A 13,730-nucleotide genomic window follows, 5' to 3' on the forward strand; every position below is an offset into this window, starting at 1 on the left:
ACACACACACACACACACACACACACACACACACACACAGCTGTGGCGGCGCGCGGTTCCATGGCGTGAAGAAGGGTGCAGCTTTAACACAGAGTCACACAGACGGCGCTCGCTCTGCGGTAGAATGCAGACTTAATAATGGTCGGATGGTCGTACAGTGTGATGGCACGGTGCAGCAGAGATGTGTGTGTGTGTGTGTTCTTGATAATGATTGTGGGAATGTAGCTCGTTAATGTTTTGTGGAGATCTTCCGTCGGAGAAGGGGGTAAAGTGGAACATGGCGGTGCCGTGATGTAGCATCATCCCTCTGCTACTGATAATCTATGCATGAGGATATCTTGCATGCATGCATATGAATAATACATGACACAACACTCACACTGTATATTATCTTCTCCTGTGCTGTGTGTGTGTTTGTTCATATCTATGCTTGTGTGATTCAGTCGTGTGGTTTCCTCTCCTTCTTACATGCACACGTGACCAAGCATGTTCACACACGCACGCGCGCACACACACACACACACACACACACACACACACACACACACACACACACACACACACACACACACACACACACACACACCATCTCTCTCTCTCTCTCTCTCTCTCTCTCTCTCTCTCTCTCTCTCTCTCTCTCTCTCTCTCTCTCTCTCTCTCTCTCTCTCTCTCTCAGTGTGGTGGTGGCAGCCCCTGGAGGGCTGGGTGGTTATGTGTTATGTAAGAAGCTCAGAAGGAGAAGAGTGAGAGAGAGACACAGAGATAGAGAGAGAGAGAGATAGACAGAGATAGACAGAGAGAGATAGACAGAGAGAGAGAGACAGAGAGAGAGAGAGAGAGAGAGAGAGAGAGAGAGAGAGAGAGAGAGAGAGAGAGAGACAGAGAGAGATAGAAAGAGAGAGATAGACAAAGATAGAGGAGGGGGCTCCTCACGCATTGATCACATTCCAGCCTATCGCCCCCAGGACTGAGCTGCTGAGTGTGTGTGTGTGTGTGTGTGTGTCTGATGGGGAATGTGTGCGTGTGTGCTTGTGTGTGTATTTAACACACTTAAGCCTTTTGCCAACGTAGGTGTGTAAGGCACATATCACTGTGTGTGTGTGTGTAAGTATGTGAATGTGTATGTGCAAGCACATGTGTGTGTGTGTGTTTGCTTAAATCTCTCTTTTCCACTTATTCTGAAGCAGCTTTGATCTCTGATGCGTTTCCTTTTCTCTGTGTAACATTCTACATTTTGAGCTTTTCATCAACACAATATTTGTCATTGCAGGGGAAATACTGAGAAGTGCACTATTTCTTCTAAAGAACCAAAGAGATAAAGAGATGTGGAATAGCATAGGAGCTCTCAAGGCACATACAGTAGCATCTACCGGTGGAGTTGCTTGTTGTCATTAAGACAATAAAACTCCGGTCTTGCCTTATATGGTCATAGCAGCTCTCACGTCATCTACAGCCTACTGACTCTGTCACAGAGAAACATATACCAAATGTGTGTTTGTGCAGGGCAGTTAGCTACGGTAAGGATTTGAGGGGGTTGTTCTATAAATATACTCTGCTACAGGAAAATCTAGGCTGCACAAACACACTCACACACACATACACATGGACACACATACACACACACAGGCGTGCAAACACATAGAGGACATGCGAGCAAACAAACAACAACTGAACACAGAAACCTGAGAGCCACTTTCATGTGTAGGCCGGTGAACACATGCATATGTAAACACACAGAGATGAAATAGCATGATGAGACAATAGAAAATAAATAATAATACCACATACTGTGGCGAGGTAAGCCACTAACAGAATATTTTGAGTAATAAATTATCAAATGTAGAGAATTAATCAAATGTAATGGATTGACTGAAAATTCGTATATGAATATGAATATAACAGGGCGGCTGGGTGGCGCAGCGGACTAAGCGCTCGTCACCAACGCGAGAGACACTGGTATCGAATCCGGCTGTCAGCGTTGCCTCCGGCTTGGCCGGCCGTCATACTGGCTCAAATGGCAGAGTCAGCGGGAGGGAAGCTGGTGGGGTGGTATTCTGGTCGTTGTAAACAGCGACTCCTACAGGTCGGTCAGGGCGCCTGCACAGCGAGGGAGGGAGATGTTGAGGGTAGTGTGACCTCCCACACATTACACCTCACCAATGAGAGTCCGTGCTGGCAGGTGAAAAGATGCTGCTGGCTGTCTCCTATGTCTCTGAGGAAGCATCTGATAGACTTCAGGGCTCCCTAGACCGACCAGTGGGGGGCACATGCGAGCAACGACCAGGAAGGGGGGGGGGGGAATTGGCATAACGACTAAGTTGGGATGGGAAAAAAACACAGAAAAACAGGAGGAGAAAAAGTGGATCAAAAAAATGAATATGAATATAACCATATGGCCTCTTTCCTATATATGTTTTATATTCCATATATTAGCCCATGCCTTGGAACACCACTTATCTAATTGATACCCCCCCTGACATGTATGATATACCTTAGAAAACTAAAAACACCATTTAAACACAAACGTGTAATATGATATCTGACTTGTACTACCGTATTGTGCCGAATATAAGACAGGGTTTTTTTCCTGGAAAATAAATCTGAAAAAGAGGCGTCGCCCTAGTCTTTTGAATGTCATTAAACATTCAACAGATCACACCGAACATGCAGCTCTCTCTCTACTTTGTATCTCTATCACCTTGCGCTGTCTCCCACAGTCCCTCCCCTTTCTCTGTCTCTCCACTCACTCTCCGCTCTGTGTGTGTGTGTGTGTGTGTGTGTGTGTGTGTGTGTGCGTGTGTGTGTGTGTGTGTGTGTGTGTGTGTGTGTGTGTGTGTGTGTGTGTGTGTGTGTGTGTGTGTGTGTGTTCCCCGTCGGCGACCCACACCATATAGGTGAAACTGCCTATAATCTTCTCACAGAGACAGCGGTTCCTGAGTGCCAAGAGCGTCGAGTTCACCAGCTGTAGACACAACTCTCGTCTGTGTGACTGTTGCCTGAGCAAATTATTGGATCTTTTAGTTCTCTCCTTTCTACCTCTCTATAACACCTCGCACTGTCTCCCTTTCTTTTCTCTGTCTCCACATGGGAGACCACAACCCCATCCCTCTCTCTCGCTCTCGCTCTCTCTCTCTCTCTCTCTCTCTCTCTCTCACTATGTGTGTGTGTGTGTGTCTGCATTCCCCGATTGCACCTCATCATTTGCGAGTCGACAACCACAGAATAGGCGAAGCTGCCTGTCTTTTATTTCTTCATAAGAAGATCTTCATGAATGGCCAAATCAAAGTAGCATATAGACCTGCTTATTAGCTGTTATTATTACCATCTATTTCAGTGCATTTCTTTTACGATGGTCCGAGACCGTTGTGGCGGCTTGTAGGGGGTGCGGCAATTCTGGCGGTCCAAGTGTTACAGAGTGTAACGCTAGAAGACGGCCTACATTCAATAAAACAATGTGTTTTATTATCATTATTTTCAAATACAATTATTTTCTTTATAAAAACTAGATTTGGTTTTCAAAAAAGTTAGTTTCTTTCCAAAAACGAGTCTTGAAAAAGAGGGGTCGTCTTAAAATCAGGGTTGTCTTCTATTGGGACCAATACGGTACTAACCACATAACACATACACTGCTGCTGGATGTTATCGACTCTCTGCACCAGCTGCATCACTGAGCCACACATAACGAGCTCTGAATTCAAATCTAATGTGTTTGTTGACCGTGCATCCAGAACGAGAGAGAGGGAGAGATAGAGAGAGAGAGAGAGAGAGAGAGAGAGAGATAGGGAGGGAGAGAGATAGAGAGATAGAGAGAGAGGGAGAGAGAGGGAGATATGTATATATATATATATATATATATATATATATATATATATATATATATATATATATATATATATATATATATAGAGAGAGAGAGAGAGAGAGAGGGAGAGAGAGAGAGGGATAGAGAAATAGAGAGCGAGAGAGAAAGATGGAGAGAGAGAAACTTGCTGTTGACATACAGTAAGTTGACAGGTTTTCAATAGAATCTCGTCTACAGGGAAATGTAAGTGCACCTCTCTTCTAACACGGCGGGTAAAGATAGTATGTAAGGCATAGGGAGGCAAAACAGCCATCACACAAGTCAAACACAGTCATATTGTAACAACCTCTCAGCATCTTGACAACAGTGCTATGGGGGGGTGATGGGGGTAACAGGGCTGATCTGGGCCTGCTGTGATGTACTGCCACATTGTCAGACCAACACCTCAATAAAACACAAGATACTTGACCCCTAATGATAAGGATAAGCGTTCAATGAAGAAATCCACTCCCATCGCCAAACCGATGGAATTCCCTCCTCATCTATGTAGTTTCTCTCTACTACCTTCCCTCTGGTCAATGACATACTCTTCATCCTAGCCCACTTCTCTAGTAACCTTTTTGTACAAGGCACTGTCCAGGTCACTAATGTCATGGCATCCATGTAAAGCCCTAATTGGTGGTCGGTGCATCCACTTTGAGGCTCTAATAATTCATTGTGTATGTAATTAAATTACAGGTCAGAAAGAAAATTGGTCAATTACAGTAAAAGAAAATAATAACAGATACAGAATCACAGATACTTGTGAAGGTTAATATTGGTTGGATTACTATGAAAACATGTTCAAAGGTAAATTGTCTTTTTTTTTTTTTATAGACACAAAATGTTATTTGCAATTATATCACATATTGAAACTGCTGTCAATAGAGGCCTTGCATGGAATGTATGTGTAGTTCTATTTCTTACAGCATGGCTGCCTGTAACATAGCAACCATAGTTTTGTACATAGCAATGGAAGAGACATTGCTATTTGAGAAATATATATATCAACAAAAACATAATAATTTGGTGTCTTATTACTGGATCTAGTAGTAGTAGTAGTAGTAGTAGTAGTAGTAGTAGTAGTAGTAGTAGTAGTAGTATAGTAGTAGTAGTAGTAGTAGTAGTAGTAGTAGTAGTAGTAGTAGTTTATTCAGTCATCATCTCACACAATACAAGTGTGCACAATCATTTAACAATATTTGATTTTACAGTGACTGAAAAGGTACAGACTGAAGCATAATGCTTATACATGCCTGTCCTATATTTTTAACAAAATTAAGACTCCAAACCAGTATTCTAAAAGAAAATAGCTAAAAACAGTATTATTCACCCTTGTAGTTTTCAAAATAGCTTTACAAACCATTTTCTTAAAAACCAAAAGCGAATTACTCATTCTTAACTGTATATCAGCATTGTTCCACAAGTTAACCCCAATAATAGAAATACACCTCCTTTTAATCCCTTTCTTAGCTTTTTGAACAGTACATTTACAAATATCTCAAATCACATTTTCTTTCATGTATTGAAAAACAACTTGTATTACTGGATCTTGTAAACAAATCACAGTAGAACACTAATAGCGTGCTTTTCCAGTGTTATACCTACTCTACCACTGCACAGAAAATTACACTTTTTGAAAATGGTTACCAATGGTTACAGGCAGCCATGCTGGAAGAAAGAACTACACAAAAATTCCGTACAGTAGAACATCGAATTGGAATAAATGTACTATTGCAGTTTACCATGGATTTTAGAGGCAAGGTGATTACGTTACGGATTAGAGATGTACGCAGGTAATCAATAACCTGTTGTGTCAACTGCTGTCAATAGAGGCCTTGCATGTAATGTATGTGTAGTTATCTTTCTTCCATCAATGGAAAAGACATTGCTATGTGAGAAATATATATATATCAACAAAAACATAATAATTTGGTGTCTTATTACTGGATCTTGTAAACAAATCACAGTAGAACACTAATAGCGTGCTTTTCCAGTGTTATACCTACTCTACCACTGCACAGAAAATTACACATTTTGAAAATGGTTACCAATGGTTACAGGCAGCCATGCTGGAAGAAAGAATTACACAAACATTCCGTACAGTAGAACATCGATTTTTTTTTAATATATTTACTATTGTAGTTTACCATGGATTTTAGAGGCAAGGTGATTACGTTACGGATTAGAGATGCACACAGGTAATCAATAACCTGTTGTGAATTACATTTTGAAAGTAGCCTACACAACCGTGTGCCTAATGCCTATCAGTATCTAGTGTAACTAACTACACAAGAGAAGAGATAAAGAACCACTCAGGGATCCAAGTCTGATCTTATCATAAATGGGAGGTTGAAAATATCAGGGATGTAATGAATAATAATACTAATACTTTTTAATTTTTTTAAAGATGTTGTTGCATCCCATGGGAAATAAATGTTCTTCTAAAGCCATTACACAGCATTAACATTACCAGCGAGAGAGGGAGAGAGAGAGAGCGAGAGAGAGAGAGAGAGAGAGAGAGAGAGAGAGAGAGAGAGAGAGAGAGAGAGAGAGAGAGAGAGAGAGAGAGGGAGGGAGAGAGAGATGGAGGGAGAAAGAGATATAGAGAGAGAGATAGAGAGAGAGAGATAGGGAGCTAGAGAGGGAGAGAGACAGAGAGAGAGAGAGAGAGAGATAGAGAGAACGAGAGAGAGAGAGAGAGAGAGAGAGAGAGAGAGAGAGAGAGAGAGAGAGAGAGAGAGAGAGAGAGAGAGAGCACACATCGCCAGCACAAATCTCCATGATCCTCCCTTCTGTCTTTGATCTACCGCGCGGCTCAGAGGGAACTCCTACGCGCCTGTAAATGACCGTACCTGGCGGAACGCTATGATTAAGACGGTCTGATGTGAGTCACTGCTGGTGATTAAAGTCTCTGTGAGGAGCGTCCGGAGACGGTGTAGCGGTTACTATACACACATGCAATACAGACAGTGCTCCCTTTGCCGGCTCGGGATGGTCAAATCCTGACACAACCTTCTCTCGCTTGGAAAAATAAAAGTCAATAAGGGAAATAAGCTTTGGAGCTTTATTGTGTTATCCTTGACTATTTTTTTTTACTTATGTATTAAATGTCTTGCACTATATATATATATATATATATATATATATATATATATATATGCACCTGCACATAACCCATAGCTATGTATGATAGCATATACTGTAATGCTGTATATACTATATACAGTATATATATATATCTATTTATTCTCACCGCATATATACCTATCCTCACCTGTCTGTACTTACCTGCACATAGTCCTTTACTATATCTATATCTGAACATATTCTACTCTTACTAGTACGCTGCTGGCCAGTAGTAGTCATACTGTCTTTATTTATTATACTACAACTCTGTACACTACACTCAGTAGTACTAATTTGTATATGTTGTACCCAATTTAACCACCTGTACATTGTATATTGCACTTTACTGCTACATTTGTACTTATTTCCGTTGTACTGTGGTACTTGTGCTGTATAATGACAATACATTTGAATCGAATCGAATCGAATCTAACCAATGGATAAATGGATTGATTGAAACTAATCTTCTTACTGTCTTTTACTATTTTACTATATGTACCTTACCACTTTGTTTCTATCCTTATGCTACTACATATCATGCAGATATGTCTATACAACTATGCACTCAGAGTGTAGCACTCAAGTTTGACACTATTTGACGAACAATATCACTTACCCTTAGCTGCCAGAGTCGTACCCTTCCTGATGACTGGTTGTCCCACAGTTTGTAAGTCACTTTGGATAAAAGCCTCAGCTAAATGACTAAATGTAAAATGATCGATCAATCAATCAATGGATCAATCAATGTATCAATCAATGGATCAATCAACCAATCAATCAATCGACCGATCAATCAACCAACAAATCAATCGATCAATCAACCAACCAATCAATTCGCTTTTTTCAAGAGTTTTATTCATCACATACATACCAGGGCATACAGTGAAATGTGGTTGGCCATGCCCACTTCGATTGTACAATAAAACAATAGTAATAGTAATAATAATAAAAAAGATAACTAGAATAGACATGGTAAATAGACATGTGAATAAATCGCTTAAAGGCACTGGATCCTATGTACACTCCTATACAATGTGCAGTTTTTATTCTATGTCCCTATGCTATACTTGCTGTTACTAACTATACTATACAACAATCACAACAAGTTATTTTCTTAAAGTGTCATTTTCCTTCCTTTAAAGTGTCCTTTTCTTGTGTGTTTAAAGTGACCTGTGGTGTGTTTGTGTGTGTGCGAGTGCAGAATGTTGTGTTGTGTGTGTGTATGTGTGTGTTCATGTGTGCTTGTGTGTGGAGAGATCAGTGTTCATTGTTTTGATGGAAGAAGCTGAGCCTTAGTCTCTCTGTTCTTGTTGCGTGTATACGGAGGCGCTTGCCTGACCGCAGCAGCTTGAACAGGCTGTTGTTGGGGTGGTGAGGGTCCTTTATTATTCTACAGGCTCTGGATTTGCACCTCCTATTGTATAAGTCCTGCATGGGTGGTATAGCAATACCCGTAGTCCATTCTGCTGAGCGCACCACTCTCTGTAGGGCCTTCCTGTCCTGGGCCGTGCTGTTTCTAAACCAGGCAGTGGTGTTCCCAATCAGAATGCTATCTACAGCCCCGGAATAGAAGGAGTGGAGTATCTTCCCACAGTGAGTTGACCATGTCAGGTCCTCTGTGATGTGGACTCCCAGGTACTTAAAACTGCTCACCCTGTCCACGATAGCCCCATTTATCCTCAGTGGTGTGTGTGTCCCCTGCTGTATTCTCCTAAAATCCACGATCAGCTCCTTGGTTTTACAAATGTTCAGGAGTAGGCTGTTATCCCGGCACCAGCGTGCCAGTTCATCAACCTCCTCCCGGTAGGCCTTCTCGTCGTTGTTAGAGATCAGCCCCACCACCACTGTGTCGTCCGCAAACTTCACTATGGAGTTGGAGCTGAACCTGGCCAGACAGTCATGTGTGTACAGTGAATACAGCAGAGGACTGAGAACGCAGCCCTGGGGGGACCCGATGCTCAGGGAGATTGAGTTGGAGGTGTGTCCACCCACCCTGACCACCTGGGGCCTGTCGGTCAGAAAGTTCAGGATCCAGGCGCTCAGGGCGGTGTTCAGACCCAGATCAATCAGCTTGTCAACCAGTCTGGTGGGGACTATGGTGTTGAAAGCTGAACTATAGTCAATGAACAGCAATCTTACATATCCCCCCTTCTGACTGTCAAGGTGAGAAAGGGTGTGTAGTACCTGGGAGACCGTGTCGTCTGTGGACCTGTTTGTCCTATATGCAAACTGCAATGGGTCCATAAATCAATATATCCATCAATCAATATACCCATCAATCAATATATCCATCAATCAATATATCCATCAATCAATCTTACTGTCTCAATACTCCCACCACTAATATGCAGTTAAATGTGAGCAAAACTGAAATTATTCTGTTCGGCACACCCACCTCTGTCACCCAGATCACCAACAACATGGGCACTCTGTCCACCCTGATAAAACATGGGGGTCTTTTTTGACTCTGAGCTGAAACTAGACAGACAAGTGCGAGCAGTGGCTCAGTCCTGCTTCCTCCAGCTGCGCACCATCGCAAAAATAAAAACATCCCTCTCCCCCAGCGACCTTCAAAGGGTCATCCTTACCCTCATTTTCTCAAGACTGGACTACTCTGGTGTCGCAGACAAATACTTAAACCGCCTCCAACTCGGCCAGAACGCAGCCGCCAGGCTCGTGACGGGCACCAAGATGAGGGACCACATCTCCCCAGTTCTTGTATCCCTACACTGGCTCCCGGTAAAACAACGAATACATTTAAAAAACCTCATGTTCACATACAAAGCCATAAACGGGCTCGCCTCAGCCTACATAAAAGAACTCCTGGTCCAATCAACCAGCTCCAGATCCCTCCGTTCAAACAACCAAATCTGCCTAAAAATCCCCAATCCCCCAAGTGACAAGCACGGACCCTCTGGAACAAGCTCCCACTCAACCTGAAATCTTTAAGGCCATGCTCAAAACCCACCTATTCGCCATAAACAATCCATGAGCTAGTTTTTTGTATTGTTGTATGTGTGGTGTACTATGTCTGTCTGTTCTCTATCTGATTGGTTGGACTGCCTGTATTTTTCAGTTTTTCGTTTTGTTCCTGTCTTTTTTGTTTGTTTTCTCTTTCTCTCCTGGGATGCGCCCCGGGCCGATGTAACTATTGGTTGAGGGGCGCAATATAAATAAATGTATCATATCATATCATATCATATCAATACTCCCACCACCTTCAAAGGGACTACAGGTGAAGGCCACGGATGAAGTGCACTTAAAAAAGAAAAAGGGATATTCCCTAAAGAGGGAGTAGGGTTCTACTGGACGACACTGACCGTGGTGCAGCACATGAAGACGATGATGAAGGTCCCGATGATGCCTCCGATGCCCACCAGCCAGGTCATCCTGAGGAACAGAATCACACCGAAGATGTTCTGGATGCACGGCATGTAGACACCCATCAGAGTACCCAACTGGGGGGCCTGGGGATGGAGAGAGAGAGAGAGAGAGAGTGAGAGAGAGAGAGAGAGAGAGAGAGAGAGAGAGAGAGAGAGAGAGAGAGAGAGAGGGGGGTTAGTGACATAATCATTAATAGACCTGCTGCTTTGCTTTTTATTTCTTTAACCATTTCACTACCACACTAGTGGTGAACGCTTTCACTACCATACTACAGAAGGTTAACACGTTCACTATGTCGTCAAAGGGTGGAGTCCTTTTCTCAGCGTGATCCACACTGTGCTTCATGCTGGATTACCCAGCTCCTCCTTAAGTCACAAAACTAATGTAAAGTTAATGAGGCCACAGTAAAAAAGCACTTAAACAAACTCAAAAGCAAACTGCTTTGCTTTGGGTGAACTGTGGGGTAGGTTTTAGCACTTAGTTCAGGGTTTGTACAGAAGAGTGGCCCTATTACTTTACAAAGTTTTGTGGCTAATTAGCCGGAGCTGCAGGTATCCAGTTTGAAGAACAGCATGGATTGTGCTGATAAAGGACTCTACCGCTTGACAACACCGTAAGTACCGTAGGAAACACCACTAGGGGTCCAAAGATTCTGTCCACAGTCCTTTCATGTTTTTTATGTTGTTTTCTTTTCTTTCAAAATGGAGGAACAGGAAGTCATAAAAGCACTCCTGGGAAAAACAACCGTTCATATCTGCCTGGTAACTGACGGAACAAGAGGTCAAAAGCGACCATCGGGGAAATGACAGGAAAAGGTCCGGCCAGATGGAAGGATGTGATTCTGACTTAATACTTAATTACTCCATTTTTTCTTTTGTAATTTGTTGACACTTTTTTTCCCTCTCCTTTTCATATTCTCCAGATTCTGGCCAGGGGGGCTAGGGGGAGTGTGCGCTGCTAGGCTTTCTTCTTTGTTTTTCTTTCTCCTGCCAGTGGGAGTGTGTTCTCCGCCAGTCTGTGTGGGATCACCAGACAGGAAGCTGTTGGTGCACGTCCTCATGTGAGAATGTGTTTCAAGTCTGTTCCATCTCACAGCAATGACCAATAGGCGGAGGCTGGAGGTGTGTTGTTGCTGCCTTCAAATGGGATCATGAGAAGAGTCCATATGAACGACCCCAGTGTTGTAGTCACTAAATCTCAAGTCAGAGTCGAGTCTCGAGTCCCCATTACCCTAATCCGAGTCCGAGTCCAAGTCATCAAGGTTGAGTCCACTCCACTCTGGCAGTCAAAGAGTGACACATAAATGACACAGCGGTCACCATTTCAGTCACTGCTCGAGTCCAAGTCCAAGTCCGAGTCATCAGTGCTCATGTCCAAGTCGAGTCACGAGTCCTGAACATCAGGAGTACTACAACACTGAACGAGCCACTGTTGTGGTATTCACCACGTCTGAAAGCTCAGTGTTCACCACTTGTGACGCGGCGATGACGTTTAAAAAAAAAACGACGGAGCCAATGGAAGTTTGTTTTGCAATAGAAGTTTGTACATTTTGTAACAATATATCTGGAAGATTTTCATATTCCCCAACGGTCTCATCTTTTACCTCTGTTATTAGGACTTTGCATTTACTCAGCTAAACCGTGTTAGCCTTAGTGGCTTCAGGACGCATTGCCCAGTTGCCTAGCAACGATGTCGTCACAATTGTAACCACTTCAGCGCCAAGCATATCGTACTTCCCCTGTCAAAGACCACAAGCTCACGAGTTCCATTTGGCAGGCATCTGTTTGCATTGTCTATGCTGATTAATGGAGAGCTTTCTCCACCCGTAGGTCTCTCTGAGAATGGTCTTTGGTGTGTGTGTGTGTGTGTGTGTGTGTGTGTGTGTGTGTGTGTGTGTGTGTGTGTGTGTGTGTGTGTGTGTGTGTGTGTGTGTGTGTGTGTGTGTGTGTGTGTGTGTGTGTGTGTGTGTGTGTGTGTGTGTGTGTGTGTGTGTGTGTGTGTGAGAGCGAGTGAGAGTGAGAGCGTGCATTTGTCTGCCTATGTATGTGTCTGTCTACATAATGGTGTGTGTGAACGTGTGTGTGTGTGTGTGTGTGTGTGTGTGTGTGTGTGTGTGTGTGTGTATGTGCGTGCGTGCGTGTGTGTGTGTGTGCGTGCGTATTAAGGTTGAAGGACACAACGCAGTTGACCCTGCGCATAATAGAGACATGTTCATTCCCCGGCCAAGGACGGCTTGGCCAATAAAAAGTAATTGTGCCGATATCGAGCCGTGATCCATTCTCCTACAGGAAGTGAACAGGCCAGAAAACAGGCCTTCGGTGTCAAATCATTACACCACAGAGAATGCCGTTCTCAATCAAAACCTTGCTGCAGCAGCCTCACCGTGGTTTGATTTAGGGAACATGATCGAAGCCGACAGACTCAAAATATGGTGTGACTTCATCATTTTTATAGGGGAAAATATTGTTGACTTTGAGTAGCTGTCGAAAAAAGAACTTCACCTCCCGCTCCCTCCATAGACTCCAGATGGTCCAGAACTCTGCTGCTCGCCTTCTCACTAACACCCGGTCCCGTGACCACATCACTCCTGTCCTCCACTCTCTCCACTGGCTCCCCAAAGTAACACATACATTTCAAATGACTACTCCTCACCTTCAAAGCCCTCCATAGCCTGCCCCCCCCCCCCCCCCCCCCCCCCTATCTGACTGACCTCCTTCTCCCTTACCGCCCCACCCGATCCCTCCGGTCCTCTTCCACTGCTTCCCTCACTGTCCCGTCATCCAAACTAAAACAGTTTTGGAGACCAAGCTTTCTCATGAGCTGCACCCCAACTCTGGAACACGCTTTCTTATTCAAACATTACAAAACTTGCAGGACATATTTCTTAACACTGCTGAACCGTGTGTGTGAACTTATTTTGCAATCTTAATGATCAAAATTGGTTTTAAACCCATTGAAGAGTGCAAGAAGGTTTAATTCTTTATAAATGGAGACATATCATAATGCTTGTCAATATGCTTGATTTTGATTTACAATGGGGTTAAGAAGGTTCCAAATAGCTTATTGTCCATATACAGTACATATCAAACTATTCAAAAATGTATGTGCATATTACCCACATCGATATAGTTAAAAAACATTATGGATTGGGGATTTAAGTAAATTTTTCGTCTTATTTGTATTCATGTATTTGTATTTATTCAGGGGCACTAACAACCACCATAAGGGCACTTATGAAGGAAACTTCCTACACGGCTAGTCTGAATGGATTGCAGGTGCTAGAAAATCAGGACCCGGTGGCAATAGAAGCTGATGGATATACAAACCACAAGGACACTTCAACATGCTTCAGATTTAATATTGATGATGGTATCAT

The 13,730-nt window shown here is 43.1% G+C and overlaps 1 protein-coding gene across 1 annotated transcript in view; it reads right to left on the reverse strand.

Moving 5' to 3' along the window:
• Window positions 1-13,730, reverse strand: part of slc12a5a (solute carrier family 12 member 5a) — a gene marked incomplete at both ends in the record, with an annotated part of 504,642 nt that overhangs the window by 35,286 nt on the left and 455,626 nt on the right. The window contains one exon of the mRNA XM_084315676.1: window positions 10,291-10,437. Coding sequence (XP_084171802.1) covers window positions 10,291-10,437 — 147 coding nt within the window. The remainder of the gene's footprint in view (window positions 1-10,290; window positions 10,438-13,730) is intronic.

The sequence above is a fragment of the Notolepis coatsorum genome (genome assembly GCF_963971535.1).
Source record: "Notolepis coatsorum genome assembly, chromosome: 6".
Lineage (NCBI taxonomy): Eukaryota > Metazoa > Chordata > Actinopteri > Aulopiformes > Paralepididae > Notolepis > Notolepis coatsorum.